Source organism: Panulirus ornatus, chromosome 32, assembly GCF_036320965.1.
Source record: "Panulirus ornatus isolate Po-2019 chromosome 32, ASM3632096v1, whole genome shotgun sequence".
Classification (NCBI taxonomy): Eukaryota; Metazoa; Arthropoda; class Malacostraca; order Decapoda; family Palinuridae; genus Panulirus; species Panulirus ornatus.
The window spans coordinates 27,423,773-27,443,074 of NC_092255.1; the positions used below are offsets into that span (position 1 = coordinate 27,423,773).

At 38.3% G+C, this 19,302-nt stretch overlaps 1 protein-coding gene across 6 annotated transcripts in view; it reads left to right on the forward strand.

The window, feature by feature from the left end:
- Slik (Sterile20-like kinase) overlaps positions 1-19,302 on the forward strand; it is a 119,793-nt gene that overhangs the window by 728 nt on the left and 99,763 nt on the right. For all 6 annotated transcript variants that reach the window (XM_071681374.1, XM_071681369.1, XM_071681370.1 and 3 more), the window contains exons 2-5: positions 5,007-5,207; positions 6,295-6,459; positions 11,024-11,158; positions 16,223-16,286. In XM_071681374.1, the coding sequence (XP_071537475.1) occupies positions 5,055-5,207; positions 6,295-6,459; positions 11,024-11,158; positions 16,223-16,286 (517 nt within the window). In that variant the 5' untranslated portion in view covers positions 5,007-5,054. The remainder of the gene's footprint in view (positions 1-5,006; positions 5,208-6,294; positions 6,460-11,023; positions 11,159-16,222; positions 16,287-19,302) is intronic.

Genomic DNA, 19,302 nt, shown 5'->3' on the forward strand with positions numbered 1-19,302 from the left:
AAAACCTCACTGTACTAAAACTTAAAGCTCAGATTTTCCATGATATTTTTATACTGAGGAATAAATCCCTTAGTTATAGCTGTAATGCTTATCTGATTAAACATAAAGAACAGAGAGAGGAAGACAAGTAATGGAAGATAAAGAAAAATTACTTTGGATGAACAGAACTTGTTTGTAAATTTAGCTTTGTAGCCTCCCTTGTAAAATAGTTAGTATCTATAGGAATAGTATTTGCAAATATACTTTTCTTCCTCTTTATTAACCTAACAAATTTGAAAAGTTAGGTTGATAGGGCATGGAATCAGAAGAAACTTGCTTTCAAAAAAGTTGAAATTCATATTGTATTGATAAAAGTGTAGTTCAGCTCCATATTGCCATTAGCTTTGGATACTGAGGGATTTTTATGTAATTTTAGTGTACTGTTTAGAAAATACAAAAATAGTACCTAAGCATGATTTCGAGCATCTTGTTGAACAATTTTGAATAAGGTTATGAACATCTCTGAAAATAAGGCCGTATTTAAAGTAAATGTAGGTAAAGCACCAGTAAGAATATCATAAGATTTTATTAAAACCTCACCAGGTAACTAAAATTTTTGGCCTGGTGCTATGGACAGCATGCCACTTAATATGTCATCTTTGTTGATATTCATTAGCATTTGCGGTGAATTCTGACTAGAATATATGAAGGCATATATCTTGATTGATAAGGAGGTTAAGTGAGGTTTTGGTTGGTTTTGTTGATTAATACATGTGTATTATCTACTCTGACTTTATGTAACCCCCACATCTTTTCTTGAAATACATAACCAGCAATAATGTCGCTTCATTTAGCATTGTTCTATAAAATAGATTTCCCAAAATCATGCTCCAATAACTGTTATTGTTTTCTCTGAATGTTACATTATCATTGCAAAACAAAATCATTCACTATCCAAGGGCTATGATTATATGGAGCTAAACTAGACACATAATATTTTATCATTGTCTGGCCATCTATGCTAACATGTGGAGGTGGAATTATTGTTTTTCCGATTTTAGAGTGAATCTGCCATATTTCTCGGGTAATGAAAATGAAGAAGGAATGTTTGAAGCAAACTTGCATAGGCTGTTGTATTTTGGTTGACATTTCCTTTTCTGAATTTTCACTGGCAGATAATTTTATATGATTCGTAATCATATTCAGCCAGTATTTTTATATGATTCTTAATCATATTCAGCCAGTGTTTGTATCACAGTTAGAGACGTGTCTTATCTGATTGAACATATGAGAGCTTTAAGCTTTTTTTTACACTTACACAGTTCTGGAGACAGTTTTAAGGATATCTTTTGTAATTATTTTTATTGTTAAGAATAAAGAACCTGACAAGACAATCACTGCTTAATGTTGACTGCATGTGCAGAGAACTATTTTGCATTTGTACTTATTAACAGCCTAACATCTATCATTAATTTTGCTGTTTTAGGTTTCAGTACAGGTTTACTGTTGTTGATGGCTGATGTGTTGTTTATAAGTGATTGCTCTATATACTTTTTTTTTTTTAAGTGCAAGTCCCCAAGGGCCAGCCTAACTATGATATTGATGGTGGTGATGTTTTAAAAAGTTTCATGAATTTTGGTTAATAATAGTTTCTGTAATGGAAAAAAGTACCTGTATAAAACTTAAATGAAACCATTTGGATATTTAGAATTATGGCAAAGCCCAATTAAAGCAATGAAATGAAGTTTTGTAACAAAGTCTGAGAGCACTTGATTCCACTATGGTAATACATTAAAGAAATACAACTTTGTTTGTCATATAATTAGCCAAGACAAACCATGAAAACAGTCAAGTAAATACAAAATATGAATCATTGACGATTGATTATAAAAGAATTTGTTAGTTCACTAGTATAGAGTAAGAATTACTCGCCTTTTATGACCATCAGCTTGGAAAATAAAGCACGTTTGTAAATGTGAGAGTTTAAGTAAAACATTTCTCAGAAACCAATTACTGGTATGCACAAAAGGAGGGTAAGTAACTTTACTAGAGCATTCACAAATTTGATATTTGATTTTTCATCAATTTTTGAATTCAGTTTTGACAAGTTGGTCAGAACTAGAAAAATTAACATGCTAAATATATATAAGAATATATATGATTATATTGTTATGATGTACTTACCTTAATTACATATATTCTGGGTTGTGTAAAAATTTAATTGAAGATGTAATTTAGAAGTGCACACCTTTCACCCTCCTGCATGTTTAGGCCTCGATCGCTCACAACCTTTTTCCTATCCATCCTTCCAACTCTGGTTTGGTCTCCCACTTCTTGTTCCCTCCACACCTGACACAGATATATATATATATATATATATATATATATATATATATATATTTTTTTTATTTTTTTATTATACTTTGTCGCTGTCTCCCGTGTTTGCGAGGTAGCGCAAGGAAACAGACGAAAGAAATGGCCCAACCCCCCCCATACACATGTATATACATACGTCCACACACGCAAATATACATACCTACACAGCTTTCCATGGTTTACCCCAGACGCTTCACACGCCCTGATTCAATCCACTGACAGCACGTCAACCCCGGTATACCACATCGCTCCAATTCACTCTATTCCTTGCCCTCCTTTCACCCTCCTGCATGTTCAGGCCCCGATCACACAAAATCTTTTTCACTCCATCTTTCCACCTCCAATTTGGTCTCCCTCTTCTCCTTGTTCCCTCCACCTCCGACACATATATCCTCTTGGTCAATCTTTCCTCACTCATCCTCTCCATATGCCCAAACCACTTCAAAACACCCTCTTCTGCTCTCTCATCCACGCTCTTTTTATTTCCACACATCTCTCTTACCCTTACGTTACTCACTCGATCAAACCACCTCACACCACACATTGTCCTCAAACATCTCATTTCCAGCACATCCATCCTCCTGCGCACAACTCTATCCATAGCCCACGCCTCGCAACCATACAACATTGTTGGAACCACTATTCCTTCAAACATACCCATTTTTGCTTTCCGAGATAATGTTCTCGACTTCCACACATTCTTCAAGGCCCCCAGAATTTTCGCCCCCTCCCCCACCCTATGATCCACTTCCGCTTCCATGGTTCCATCCGCTGCCAGATCCACTCCCAGATATCTAAAACACTTCACTTCCTCCAGTTTTTCTCCATTCAAACTCACCTCCCAGTTGACTTGACCCTCAACCCTACTGTACCTAATAACCTTGCTCTTATTCACATTTACTCTTAACTTTCTTCTTCCACACACTTTACCAAACTCAGTCACCAGCTTCTGCAGTTTCTCACATGAATCAGCCACCAGCGCTGTATCATCAGCGAACAACAACTGACTCACTTCCAAGCTCTCTCATCCCCAACAGACTTCATACTTGCCCCTCTTTCCAAAACTCTTGCATTTACCTCCCTAACAACCCCATCCATAAACAAATTAAACAACCATGGAGACATCACACACCCCTGCCGCAAACCTACATTCACTGAGAACCAATCACTTTCCTCTCTTCCTACACATACACATGCCTTACATCCTCGATAAAAACTTTTCACTGCTTCTAACAACTTATATATATATATATATATATATATATATATATATATATATATATATATATATATATATATATATATATATATATATATATGTGTGTGTGTGTGTGTGTGGTTTGAGTGCATTACATATTACAGCCAGAGAATGGATGAGAGCGGTTGTGGCCTTTCTTTGTCTGTTCCTGGCGCTTTGTTGGTAACATGAGAAACGGCAATCAAGTAGGAAGAAATATATGTGTAATTTTTTACACTTGATTGTAGTTTCCCACATTAGCGATGTAGCACCAGGAACAGACAAAGAAAGACCACATCCGCTAACATCCATTCTGTAGCTGTCATGTGTAATGCTACAAAACCACAGCTCCCTATCCTCAACCAGGCCGCACAGACCTTTCCATGGTTAACCTTAGATGCTTCACATGCCCAGGATCAATTGATGGCATGTCAACCACATTGTTTCAGTTTGCTCTATCCCATGCATGCCTTTCAACTTCTTACATGTTCAGAATCCGACCATTCAAAATGTTTTATATGTTACCCATATATGGCAGACGTCTTTGCAATCATGTCACAACGCCTTAACTCCACTGTAGCAACATCAAACATGCAGCATTGCATTACACAGATGGAACGGGGGCTCACCAAGAACAGAATATCTGCATCTCCACAAAAGTTTTCAGTCTCTCTTTTAACTGCAAACAGAAATGAATCCAGCTCAAACCTTCCAGTCACCTTGAGTGGAAACCAGTTTTAAGTTATAAGTGTGAAAGTTTGCTGTATGAAATTTCACTGTATAGGGCTCCTAGCCCCTGTATTACTAAATAAAGTGATTGTTTTTGAAATCAACTTTCACTCTGACCAGTTGAACACACTGAAACTGCAGATTTGTAACATACACATTGAAAATATGTTTATGACAGCCTGGTACTAAAAGATGAGTTTTTAGAAAAGTTATTGCATTAAACTTATGACTTACTTGTAATCCACTCTTCTCATGACTTACTTGTAATCCACTATTCTCACATTTTTAAGGAGATTGTACTGAAACTTTGAAGATATGATACATACACATTGAAGATGTGCATGTGACATCCTTGTGGCCTTAAATGAATTATAGCAAAAATTGCCATTGTAAACTTTGAACATAAACACACAACCCAATCCATTATGGTCATGAATGAACAAAATATATACATCCCTTTATATTTGTGGGCTTGGTATTAGAATTAAAGTAAACAAACAATAAATTTCATACACATAAGGGCATATGCAATGATCTGACAAGTCTATTTTTTGTTTTCTCCTGTGAATGGAATAAGAGAGCTGATTAAGACTTATTACATTAAGATATTGATTTTGATATGGCTGTTTTCTATATGAACTATTATCTTTTACATGTAATGAGTATATATATATATTTTTTCCAGCTCAAAGTGAGAACTGGATGATGTGACCACCACAGAGCTATTGAAACAATGCCGCTGATCTCCAAATTTAAAGATATATTTAAAAGTGGATCTTCGGCCAAAAAGAAGAAGCACTTTCATAATGTTCGACTGGACAGCCCAGAGGATTTTTGGGAAATTATTGGAGAACTGGGAGATGGAGCATATGGCAAGGTTTATAAGGTAGGTTATGAGAAGAGATGAATGAAGGTTAACCTTTGGACAATGATGTGATGTCTAAGACTTTTAGTCTTTCATGTATATGATTTTCTCTGCAGCTTGTGTTGAAGTCAGACTTAAGATAAAGTTACACAGAGTATTTATTTTAACAGTGCATATAGAGATATTAATGATGTCCTTGTCTAGGTATAGTCATCATTTTGGTGTACATTTGTGGAATTTTATGAAAAGATCATTCTCGAACACAGTCTTAGATGCAAAGTCTTAGTGCTTGTATGTATTTACTTTTTTATAGTAACACGTACAACATAATTACATACCTTTTTCCAGCTTATGACAGAAAAATCACAGTTTTTAGGGGCAGAAGACTCTGTATAGTTCCTAAGGTTAGTGATAAATCTTGTAGGCTTATAAAACTCAAAATTTAAATCAGCACCCATGTTTTAAGTTGACCTGTAAGCATGACTGTTAAGTTGTGGAAAAACATCCATTTTCAGAAGGACAGAATAGATGAATTACATGGATGACGCTTACCTGTACTGAACCTTTTATGAACCCTTCCAAACTTGATGGATAGTGCTTGATAATCTTTATAAAGAATTAAAGCTTAGATAAATGTTAATTTCATGTTTTTTGTCTGCTCTTTTTGTTTTTTATTGCAGTGCAAATGCTTTTGTTGTGTGAATGGTATGATAAATGAAAGAAATGCATTTGATTCTACAATTTGAGCACAATTTGGGAACTAGGTGGGGCCATAAACTTATTGCACTTGCCCATGTTTCCTTTTAAGGTTCATAATGAGAAAGAAAGGGTAGGGGAAGAGAAAGTGTGAAAATCAGTAGTTAGTAAGAGGATAAGTTTATGGTGTCCAGTAGCTTAGTTTTAAGACAACTGAAAGTAGGGTTGGTAAAACAAACACAGATTCATTCAGTGCTGCATGGGAACACTCATCATTCAAAACTGTAGGCACTTGGTGTCTGTAACCAGTTACCTCATCTTGGGCATCAGAGGGTTGGGCTCAGTATTACGTTAACTAAGTGAAATTTTTTCTTTTCAAAATTTTTCTTTACAGTCTTGTTTTATATTCTAGGCAGTACACAGAGAGACAAAGCAACTTGCAGCCCTCAAGCAGGTTGCTCTGGAAGAGGAAGAGGACATTGATACTTTCATGATAGAGATTGACATTCTTTCCGAATGCAAACATGAAAACATAGTTGAACTACTAGAAGCTTATCATTATGATGGGAAACTTTGGGTAAGTAAAACTGAAGTTGAGTCAGTTCTGTAACATAGATCACATGTATGGTGAAAACAGTTGAAAGATGGGTTCTTAAGAATGAATTGATATTTGATTTTTTAATGATATTTTTGTTTTCTCAGTTGTTTAGCATAAAGCTTCATTAGTAGAGGAGTATCATTGTTACATATTCAGATTTGGTAAGTTTTTTTTAGGTTATTTAAACATAGTAAATACTTTTACTTCCCCCATCTGCTCCCCATGTTATTATCCCCATTTGTTCTTGTGTTCTTCTTACATTGTTCACTTCCATCGTAAACAGTCATATTCTACCTGGCATTCATAATAATTTCTCACCCCATCTTTCATTTACCCCCTTTTTCAGCTCATGTACCATTTTCTTGACCTCTTGCCACTTCCTTTTGAACACACCCCAATCACTCATTCTCGTCTGCGGATACCATCCATACACTTGCCTTTTTTCTGTCACTAGCAGTTTAACTTTCTCTTCCCACTTACTACATTTTCACATATACCTACCTCCCACTTTTTACATGCCACAAACTTTGCCTGTAAAGATTGCTTCTTTAAATACTTTCCACTCCTCTCCCACTCTCTTTGTTTTATCTACTCTCATCCCTTACCACTTTTCACTCAATTTCCCTTTGGTATCATTGCACAGAGGCCTCTTTTTGAAGTTTACTCACACACTACCCACGCATATATATTTCCTCTTTTGCAAAAACTGCTACAAACTTTCATGCTCTCCTCTGCTGAGAAATTATCAAACAACCCACCTGTTGCTCTGCATCTTGATGTTCAGCAACATCTTTGCATACCTGTCAATTAGCACATAATCCATTGATGCTATTTGAGCTCCAGTTACACTCACCCACATACACTTATGTTTGCACCTTTTTCAACCAAGTATTCCCAGTCACCCATTATTTTTCAGCTTACTTATCAAGAAGCTGTTTCTTATTTTCATTTACATTAGGTAATCCATGTTCCCTAATTATACACAAACGTAGTTGCCAGATCACCCACCTTTGCTTTCAGATCCCATAGCACCAAAATACAATCCTATGCATCAGTCTTCTTCAACCCTCTTATTGCTGATTGGAAAGTCTACTTTCATTCCAGCCCATAGCAGCCCTGAACTCACATTCTAACAATGTTTAACAGTCTCACAGCTCCTCCTTCGTTAAAAGTGAGGGGATCAGATGGAAAAGTGGTAATTGGTAAAGAAGAGGCAGTAAAGAGATGGAGTAAAAATACTTCGAAGGCCTCTTGAATATGTTAGATGATAGGATGGCCGATGTAGTGTATTAGGGAGGAGGTGGTATGTGAAGTGAGGACTCGTGCAGAATTGTTTGGTGAAAATAAAAGAGGTAAGATGAAGTGTGGCAAAGCTTTTAGAGTGGATGAGGTAGCAGCTGAGTTCTCAAGAAAGGTGGTGACATTGTTATTCACTGTTACTCAGGCTATTTCACAGTTGGTATGGCCTAGTGTGAGGTGCTTGAGGACTGGTAAGATACATGTATAGTGCCCCTATTTTATAAAGGCAAGGGAAACAAAAATGAATGCTCATATTACACAGGCTTAAGACTGTTGAGTTTACCTAGTGTGGTAAGTAGAAAAGTAGAAATAGAGGGCTGTGGTTTGCACAGATCATGTAATTGGTGAGGAACAGTTTGCTTTCAGGAGAGGTTAGAGGTAGGTTTTTGCTTTGAAAAATTTGTATAAGGAATACTTGGAGAAAGAGAGTGAATTTTGTGATACCAATGGATCTAGAGAAAGTGCATGATATGGAATACAGAGAGGCATTGTGGAAGGTGTTGCAAGTATGTAGGTAAATGGAAAGTTGTTAAATGCTATGAGGTTTTTACCAGGACAGTAAGGCATTTGTTACAAGTAAGAATAGAAGACAGTAAGAAATTCTCAGTGAAGTTGTGTCTGCTTCAGGGGTGTATAACGTCACCGTCATTGTTTAGTCTGTTTGTGGATGGAATGGTAAGGAAGGTGAATGCAAGAGCCGTAGAGTGAGGGAGATATTTGTGACGAAGATGTAATCAATGCTTCCCTAAATATCACTACTGCAGTTTAATCTACTCTCACCATATGCCATTTTTCATTCAGTCTTTCTTGATATCTCAGCAAACATGCCCTTATTCCAAGCTCACTCACTTTCACCACCCTCTTCCCAGCTACATGATTTCCTCTTTTCCTAAAACCAATAAAAATTTTCACTTGCCTCCACCAATAAGTGATCAGACATCTGACCAGCTTCCCCTATCTGCACAATTGTCAAATAGTTTATTATCTAGTAATGCCCAGTGACTCCCAACAACTCAACACTCATCCATGCATTTTCATGTATGTATTTTTTTTTAAATCGGATATTCCCGGTTACCAATCATTTTAGTATTATAAATGATATATTTCTCATGAAACATAGCAGGAAATCATCATAATTTCAAGTCTAATCTTTAGTAATGTTACAGCATTAGATATTTTCTCATCTGGCTCCTAGTAAGCCTCATCTCTATAAATACCAGGTGAAATTCATTCAAGCTCTGCCTACCTACATTTTTTTATTTTTTTTATTTTACGCACAGACATGTACATATATACACATGTACATAATTCATACTGTCTGCCCTTATTCATTCCCCTCACCACCCCGCCACACATGAAATGACAACCCCCTCCCCCCGCATGTGTGCGAGGTAGTGCTAGGAAAAGACAACAAAGGCCACATTCGTTCGCACTCAGTCTCTAGCTGTCATGTATAATGCACCGAAACCACAGTTCCCTTTCCACATCCAGGCCCCACAGAACTTTTCATGGTTTACCCCAGATGCTTCATATGCCCTGGTTCAATCCACTGACAGCACATTGACCACGGTATACCATATCGTTTCAATTCACTCTATTCCATGCACGCCTTTCATCCTCCTGCATGTTCAGGCCCCGATCACTCAGAATCTTTTTCACTCCATCTTTCCACCTCCAATTTGGTCTCCCACTTCTCGTTCCCTCCACCTCTGACACATACATCCTCTTTGTCAATCTTTCCTCACCCATTCTCTCCATGTGACCAAACCATTTCAAAACACCCTATTCTGCTCTCTCAACCACACTCTTTTTATTACCACACATCTCTCTTATCCTTTCATTACCTACTCGATCAAACCACCTCACACCACATATTGTCCTCAAACATCTCATTTCCATCACATCCACTCTCCTTTGTACAACTCTATCTATGGCCCACGCTTCACAACCATATAACATTGTTGGAACCACTATTCCTTCAAACATACCCATTTTTCCAATATGACGTTCTCGCCCTCCACACCTTTTTCAATGCTCCCAGAACTTTCACCCCCTCCCCATCCTATGACTCACTTCCACTTCCATGGTTCCATCCGCTGCCAAATCCACTCCCAGATATCTAAAACACTTCACTTCCTCCAGTTTTTCTCCATTCAAACTTACCTCCCAGTTGACTTGTCCCTCAACCCTACTGTACCTAATAACCTTGCTCTTATTCACATTTACTCTCAGCTTTCTTCTTTCACACACTTTACCAAACTCAGTCACCAGCTTCTGCAGTTTCTCACCTGAATCAGCCACCAGCACTGTATCAGCAGCGAACAACAACTGACTCACTTGCCAAGCTCTCTCATCCACAACAGGCTGCATACTTGCCCCTCTCTCCAAAACTCTTGCATTCACCTCCCTAACAACCCCATCCATGAACAAATTAAACAACCATGGAGACATCACGCACCCCTGCTGCAAACTGACATTCACTGAGAACCAACCACTTTCCTCTCTTCCTATTCATACACATGCCTTACATCCTCGATAAAAACTTTTCACTGCCTCTAACAACTTGCCTGTCACACCACATATTCTTAATACCTCCACAGAGCATCTCTATCAACTCTATCATATATCTTCTCCAGATCCATAAATTATTTATTTATTATTTATTTTGCTTTGTCGCTGTCCCTCGCGTTAGCGAGGTAGCGCAAGGAAACAGATGAAAGAATGGCCCAACCCACCCACATACTCATGTATATACGTACACGTCCACACATGCAAATATACATACCTATACATCTCAACGTATACATATACACACACAGACATATACATTTATACACATGTTAATAATTCATACTGTCTGCCTTTATTCATTCCCATCGCCACCCCACTACACCTGAAATAACAACCCCCTCCCTCCCTGATGTGTGCGAGGTAGCGCTAGGAAAAGACAACAAAGATCACATTCGTTCACACTCATTCTCTAGCTGTCATGTAATAATGCACCGAAACCACAGCTCCCTTTCCACATCCAGGCCCCACAGAACTTTCCATAGTTTACCCCAGATGCTTCACATGCCCTGGTTCAATCCATTGGCAGCACGTTGACCCCAGTACAAATCCATTTGCTTTTCTAAGTATTTCTCACAGACATTCTTATAGAATTATTGATGTTGATACTTTAACTGATATTTCCAGATAGTTATGTGTTGTGTTACACTTACTTCATCTTTGAAAAATATTTCAGATGTACCTGGAATACTGTGATGGTGGGGCCATGGACTCCATTATGGCGGATCTTTACCGGCCTCTTACAGAACCCCAGATTGCCTACGTTTGTAAATATCTTGTTGAAGCACTCATATATATACATGCACATAAGGTAAATATGTCACATTTATAGTTTGTTTCTAGAGTTACTTTAGTTACAAATTAGGAAATTGATAATTACATCTGACATGAGAGAAAGTATTAATGAACAAAGTACACTCGTAGCCTTCACCTAATGTGTACATATAGCCTTTCCTTGAAAAGGTTTTTAGTTTATTGACATCTAAGAGCATGCATGTTGTGGCCCTATGGCTTGCAACTTCATTGCCAGGAATGCAGTATATGTCACATCTGTGGTCTTGCCCTTTAATTGTCGTGAACCCAAACCCAAAAGGGAACTTTGGTAGACACCGCTAATGATTTAAAAAACTACTTGATAATCTCCAGCAGAAATGTATTGAGAGTAATGGATGGATGGATAGGTGGATCCCTACAGGAGTTTCTGGATTCAGTCAAACTTGCTTACAGATAAGCATTCACCAGGACATATGCACAGGCACATATGCAAACAAAGAAATATGCACTCATGCTTCCACTCACATTCACACACACTTATTGAGATTCATCCTCACTGAGTGCCTCATTCACTCACCCTGGTTGATCAGTGGAGTAGAAATGGTAATTTTTTTCTTCAGTTAATGCTTGTGTTTGGTAGTCTATATTAGTTTATTTGTCATTTTTTTAATTCCTTTCCAAAATTAAATGTATGGATTTAATGCACATAGCTTCTCTGTTCACTCACACACATTCTCAAATTAGTTCGCAGCACTGCACATGGATTTTTCACAATGATATAAGCACTTCTTCATTTAATTCTTCCTGTTACTTTGACGACAATGGAAAGTGATGTCTCCTCTTTCACCTTACTGCTCTAACTATCTCATTTGTAGTCTGTCTCTTCTTGCATCTGGAACTATACTATCCCATATCTTCTTTAAATATATTACCTGCATTGCATTCTGTCTGGCCATATTAAAAAAAAAGGCTATAGTTCTTATGCCAAACAGTTCTTTCACAGCAACACTTGTCTTTCTTGCATCTTCCTTCTATATCTTTTATCTAAATTTTTGCAGTGCTGTGTAAGTTATCTATCTTTATTGCTCTTACTTTTGTATTATCTAGACTAAAGAAAAGTATTGTCTCACATTCATATATTAGGAATTGAAAAATCTCACTATAAAACAAGCTTCCTGAACATGAGTGCTTCCTCTTAGGACAAGCATTTCATTATGCATGCTTCTTTCGACCTCAAAATTCTTCCCATTAACAAGAGCAATCAGTGCACCTCCAATTCTTCTCCCTCAAGTGACTACTTTCAAATATACCTTTCCCATTATCATCTTTTTTGAGCATTAACTCCCACATTGTAAAACTCATGTTTTTTTCTGTTCAGATTGATATTACTCTGTGGCTGCCGTTTATTTTAGGGTTGAGGGACAAGTTAATTGGGAGGTAAGTTTGAATGGAGAAAAACTGGAGGAAGTGAAGTGTTTTAGATATCTGGGAGTGGATTTAGCAGTGGATGGAACCATGGAAGCGGAAGTGAGTCACAGGGTGAGGGAGGGAGCGAGGGTACTGGGAGCATTGAAGAATTTATGGAAGGTGAGAATGTTATCTCGGAGAGCAAAAATGGGTATGTTTGAAGTAATAGTGGTTCCAACAATGTTATATGGTTGCGAGGTGTAGCCTATAGATAGGGTTGTGCAGAGGAGGGTGGATGTGTTGGAAATGAAATGTTTGAAGACAATATGTGGTGTGAGGTGGTTTGATCGAGTAAGTAATGAAAGGGTAAGAGTTTTTTTTTTTTTAATTTCAATTTTTCAAAAGAGGAACAGAGAAGAGGGCCAAGTGAGGATATTCCCTCAAAGGCTCAGTCCTCTGTTCATAGCGCTATCTCGCTAATGCGGGAAATGGCAAATAGTATAGTAAGAGAGATGTGTGGTAATAAAAAGAGTGTGGTTGAGAGATCAGGAGAGGGTGTATTGAAATGGTTTGGCCACATCGAGAGAATGAGTGAGGAAAGATTGACAAAGAGGATGTACGTGTCAGAGGTGAAGGGAACGACAAGTGGGAGACCAAATTGGAGGTGGAGAGATGGAGTGAAAAAGATTTTGAACGATCGGGGCCTGAACATACTGGAGGGTGAAAGGCGTGCAAGGAATAGAGTGAATTGCAATGATGTGGTATATCGGGGTTGACATGCTGTCAGGGGATTGAACCAGGGCATGTTAAGCATCTGGAGTAAACCATGGAAAGTTTTTTTGGGCCTAGATGTGGAAAGGGAGTTTTGGTTTTGGTGCATTACACTTGACAGTTAGAGACTGAGTGTGAATGAATGTGGCCTTTGTTGTCTTTTCCTGTCACTACTTAGCGCGAGCGCAGGGGAGGGGGGTGCCATTTCACATGTGGTGAGGTGACGATGGGAATGGAAGGGGGCAGCAAGTATGAATGTGTACATGTGTGTATATGTATATGTCTCTGTATGTGGGTGAGTTGGGCCAATCTTTCGTCTGATTCCTTGCACTAACTCACATATGTGGGAGACAGCAAATAAGTATGATAATGATAATAATAATCTTTCTTTTGTATACATCTAAATCACCCACCACATTCTATTCCTTTTCGTATTCTGCTAACAGAACAGCATCATTTATGTACAACTTTAAACTATTATTACCCCTCATTTTCATCATATGGTGTAGGAGGAAAGCTACCAAATGCAGTTAAGATTTTTTTGTGGAAAAGTAGGGCATGTATATAAGTGGGAAGGGAGAAGGCTGAGTGTTTCTAGGTGAAGATAGACCTGCAACAAGTGTGTGTGATGTCACTATGGCTGTTTAATCTGTTCATGGACAGGATGGTGAGGGAGTCAATGTGAGGGTCATGGTAAAAGGGGCTGGTTTGAAGTATGATGGGGGTAGGATGGCTTTGGAGATGAGTCAGATTCATCATGTAGATGGTAAGGCACAGGTGGTAATCAAGAGAAACTCCAGAAGCTGGTGTTGGAGTTTGGAAGAATGTGCAGAAGGAGGAAGGGGAAAGTTACTGTTATTTTCCTTTGAGATATTAAACCCATCATATTTCTGTAGGATGTTATTGTCCAGACAGTACTTTTTTCTTTCTCTTGTGGGAGGCACAAAGTTGTTTGGTGACATGTCTTTAGAAGGTAAGAACTTTGCTGAATCAGAGACTAATATCTCTGCCTCAGAGGAATAAATTATTTCTCTCTTGATACTTGTCATAGTGTCCTATGGAATGAAGAAGCAGATTGGTGGAAAAATTGGTCACTGTTTGATGCATGCCAAGTGGGATATGTGGTGGACCACTTATTAAAGTGGTCTTTTCAACTTCAGAGTGATCATTTACCAGTTTTGGAGGTTCTTTTACTGATTTTAATAAATGCTTTATCGTTGCAGTATGTCTGTAGTTATCAAAACACAATTCAGGTGACTACTGTTATTGTCACTTTGGAGAAGCAAGACTGTCATTCAGTTGGAAAGCTATTTTTCAGGCTGTGTCACAAACGCCCCATGCTCTGACCAAATATATCACTTGTGTAAAAGAAACTATAGATATATCACTTGTGTAAAAGAAACTAAGTTGCATTGTATTACGTTTTTTAAAGACTGGGCTGTATATTTACATCTTCAAAAGACTTCTTTGTAACTCTGTTATTAATGTATGATGTTCTCAGAATGATGTATAGATAATATTTATTAACACTACTCATTTATGTAAGGTGAATCAAGTGCATGAGGTATGATAGCTTGTTTGGAAAGTTGATATTGTAAAACTAGGGCTCTCATCTCCAACCAAAGAGGCTTTTGAAGGGCAAGGAAGGACAGTTTCTTGGGGGTTAGATGTAGGAAATTTTATTTATATGGTTGTGAGGCATGAGCCATAGATAGGGTTGTACAGAGGGTGGATGTGTTGGAAATGAAAGGTTTGAGGATAAGTGGTGTGAGGTGGTTTGATCTAGTATGTAATGAAAGGATAAGAGATATGTGTGATAATAAAGAGCGTGGTAGAGAGCAGAGGAAGGTGTGTTAAAATGGTATTGACATATGGAGAGAATGAATGAGGAAAGATTGACAAAGAGGATATATGTATCAGAGGTGGAGGGCACAAGAAGTGGGAGACTGAATTGGAGGTGGAAGGATGGAGTGAAAAAGATTTTGAGCATTCAGGGCCTGAACATATAGGAGGGTGAGAGGTGTGGAAGGAACAGAGTGAATTGGAACTGTGTGATATACCTGGGACGACATGCTGTCAGTGGACTGAACCAGGGCATGTGAAACATCTGGGGTAAACCATGGACAGGTCTGTGGGGCCTGAATGTAGATAGGGAGCTATGGTTTCAGTGCATTGTGCATGACAGCTAGAGACTGAGTGTGAATGAATGTTGCCTTTTTTGTCTGTTTCCCTGGTGCTGCCTTACTGACACAGGGGATGGTGATGCTGTTTACTGTGAGGTGGGGTGTCACCAGAAATAGGTGACATGCAAGCAGTTATGAATATGTACATGTGTATATATATCTGTATATGTACATGGGGTAAGCCATGGAAAGTTCTGTGGGGCCTGGATGTGGAAAGGGAGCTGTGGTTTTGGTGCATTATTACATGACATCTAGAGACTGAGTGTGAATGAATGTGGCCTTTGTTGTCTTTTCCTAGCGCTACCTCACACACATGAGGCAGGAGGGGGTTGTTATTTTATGTGTGGCGAGGTGGCAGTGGGAATGAATAAAGGCAGACAGTATGAATTATGTACATGTGTATATATGTATATGTCTGTGTGTGTATATATATATGTATATATTGAGATGTGTAGGTATGTATATTTGTATATTTGTGTGTGTGTGGACGTGTATGTTTATACATGTGTATGTGGGTGGGTTGGGCCATTCTTTCTTCTGTTTCCTTGCGCTACCTTGCTAATGCGGCAGACAGAAACAAAGCAAAATGAAAAAAAAATATTTCAATACTAGGTATTTGATTGTACAGTAATTTCATGCTTGTACTTTTCTTGTTAGAAAAAAGCCTTTATTCACTTGTTCGTATTCTGAATAATTGATTTTATTTTGTGATTCTGAATGTGTAATTCTCTTCTTATCAGGTGATACACCGGGACTTGAAAGCGGGTAATGTCCTTCTAACAATGGAAGGGGGAGTGAAGCTAGGTATGGATCTTGTATGTTCTTTAAGATTTGGAGTATCTTTGCTTGACTCATGTTTAATATTGATTATGTAGATTACTATTATTTACATTTCCAACCTCCCTTTGACCCCATATTGAAATATAAAGTTTTTGTTTTTTATCTTCTATAATTGGATCTCTTTTCAGCCATGCTTATACTCATTCACTTTCATTCTCTTAATTCCACAGAACAGTATAATCCCTTAAACAATAAATGATTTAAATTCTTGGGAAAATGAGAGTATTTAGATTTTCTATATTAATCTTTGACATTATGCTTTAGACTTTAGTCAGAAGATGAATGATGAGTAAGTAGATATGATTAAGAAACCTCAAAAGAATGGAGCTTATAAAGCATTTGCAGTACTTAATAGACAAGAAGGAAATACACAGAAATTTTTTAGAGTTTTTTCTGTACATTGATTACAGTAATAGAAAATTTAAATTTTCCATAAAGTGACTTGTGTACTTTATTACTTCCTTAGTTCACATATGTCACTCTTGTCACATCACAAGTAGTCATCATACTTATTGTTTACTATATCAAAAACTTCACTGTACATAATGTTCTATTTATTTATGTATTATACTTATTGCAGTTTCCTGTGTCAGCAAGGTAGCGCCAGGAAACAGATGAAGAATGGCTCATCCACTCATATATGCATATATACATAAATGCCCATATGCACACATATTCACACATATACATATCAACATATGCACATATACATGACTAGGCATATACATATATACACATGTACATATTCATACTTGCTTGCCTTCATCCATTCTTGGTGCTACCCCACCCCACAGGAAACAGCATCGCTACCCCCTGCTTCAGCAAGGTAGTACCAGAAAAACAGACAAAAATTCACATTTGTTCACACTTAGTCTCTATCTGTCATGTTTAATGCACCAAAATCACAGCTCCCTGTCCACATCAAGGCCCCACACACCTTTTCATGAATTACCTTAGACATTTCACATGCCCTGGTTCAGTCCATTGACAGCACGTCGACCCCGGTATACCACATCGTCCTAATTCACTCAATTCCTTGCATGCCTCTCACCCTCCTGTATGTTCAGACCCCGATCGCTCAAAATTTTGTCACCCCATCCTTCCACCTCCAATTTGGTCTCCTGCTTCTCCTTATTCCCTCCACCTCTGACACTCATTCCTCACTCATTCATTCCATATGTCCAAACTATTTCAACACTCCCTCTTCTGCTCTCTCAACCACACCCTTTTTATTTCCACACATCGCTCTTACCCTTTCATTACTTATTCAGTCAAACCACCTCACATATTGTCCTCAAACATCTCATTTCCAACACATCCACCCTCCTCTATACAACCCTATCTATAACCCATTCCTCACAACCATATAACATTGTTGGAACTACTATTCCTTCAAACATACCCATTTTTGCTCTCCGAGATACATTCTCTCCTTCCACACATTCTTCATTCACTGCGAAATCTGCTTCCAGATATCTAAAACACTTCACTTCCGTCAGTTTTTCTCCTTTCAAACTTGCATCCCTCTTAACTTGTCCCTCAACCCTACTGAACCTGATAACCTTGCTCTTATTCACATTTACTCTCATTTTTCTCTTTTCACACACTTTTTCAAACTCAGTCACCAGCCTCTGCAGTTTCTCACTTGCTTCCCAGGCCCTCTTATCCCCAACGGACTGCATACTCGCCCCTCTCTCCAAGACTTGCACTTACCTCCCTAACCACCCCATCCATAAACAAATTAAACAACCATGGGGACATCACACACCCCTGCTGCAGTGTGACATTCTCTGGGAACCAATCACTCTCCTCTCTTCCTACTTGTACACATACCTTACATCCTTGGTAAAAACTTTTCACTGCTTCCAGCAATTTACCTCCCACACCATATACTCTTAAGACCTTCCACGAAGCATCTCTATCAACCCTATCATATGTCTTCTCCTGATCCATAAATGCTACATACAGATCAATCTTTTTCTAAGTATTTCTTTAATACATTCTTCAAAGCAAACACCTGATCCATACATCCTCTACCACTTCTGAGAACCATGCTGCTCTTCCCCAATCTGATGCTCTGTACATGCTTTAATCTTCTCGATCAATACCCTCCCATATAATTTCCCAGGAATACTTAAGAATCTTATGCCTCTGTAGTTTGAACTCTCACCTTTATCCCCTTTGCCTTTGTACAATAGCACTATGCATGCATTCTGCCAATCCTCAGGCACTTCACCATGATCCATACATAGATTGAATATCCTTACCGACCAGTCAACAACACAATCACCCCCTTTCTTGATAAATTCCACTGCAGTACCATCCAAACTCACTGCCATGCTGGATTCATCTTCTGCAAAGCTTTCATTACCTCTTCTGTCTTAACTAAACCCATTTCCCTGACCCCTCTGACTTTGCACTCCACCCTGACCAAAACATCCTGTATCTGCCATTGTCATAAAATACATTAACAAACCTTCAAAATACTCACTCCATCTCCTTCTCACTTCATCACTACCTGTTATTACTTCCCCACTTGCCTCCTTCACCGATCTTACCATTTGTTCTCTTGTCTTGTGCACGTTATTTACCTCCTTCCAAAACATTATTTTATTCTCCTGAAAGAATAATGATACTCTCAAATGCCTTCTTTTTCAACCCATGCACCTTTCTCTTGACCTCCTGCCACTTTCTTTTGTACATCTCTCTGTTATTTGCACTCCTTCTTTGTAAATATCATCCAAATTCTTCCATTTTCTCTTTCACAAACAACTTTACTTCTTCCCATCACTTGCTACCCTTTCTAATCTGCCCACCTTCCACTTTTCTCATGCCACATGCATGTTTTGCACATGCCATCATTGCCTCCTTAAATACATCCCATTCCTCACCCAATCCCCTCACGTCTTTTGCTCCCACCTTTTGCCATTCTAACCTCATTCTCTCCTGGTACTTCCTCACACAAGTCTCCTTTCCAAGC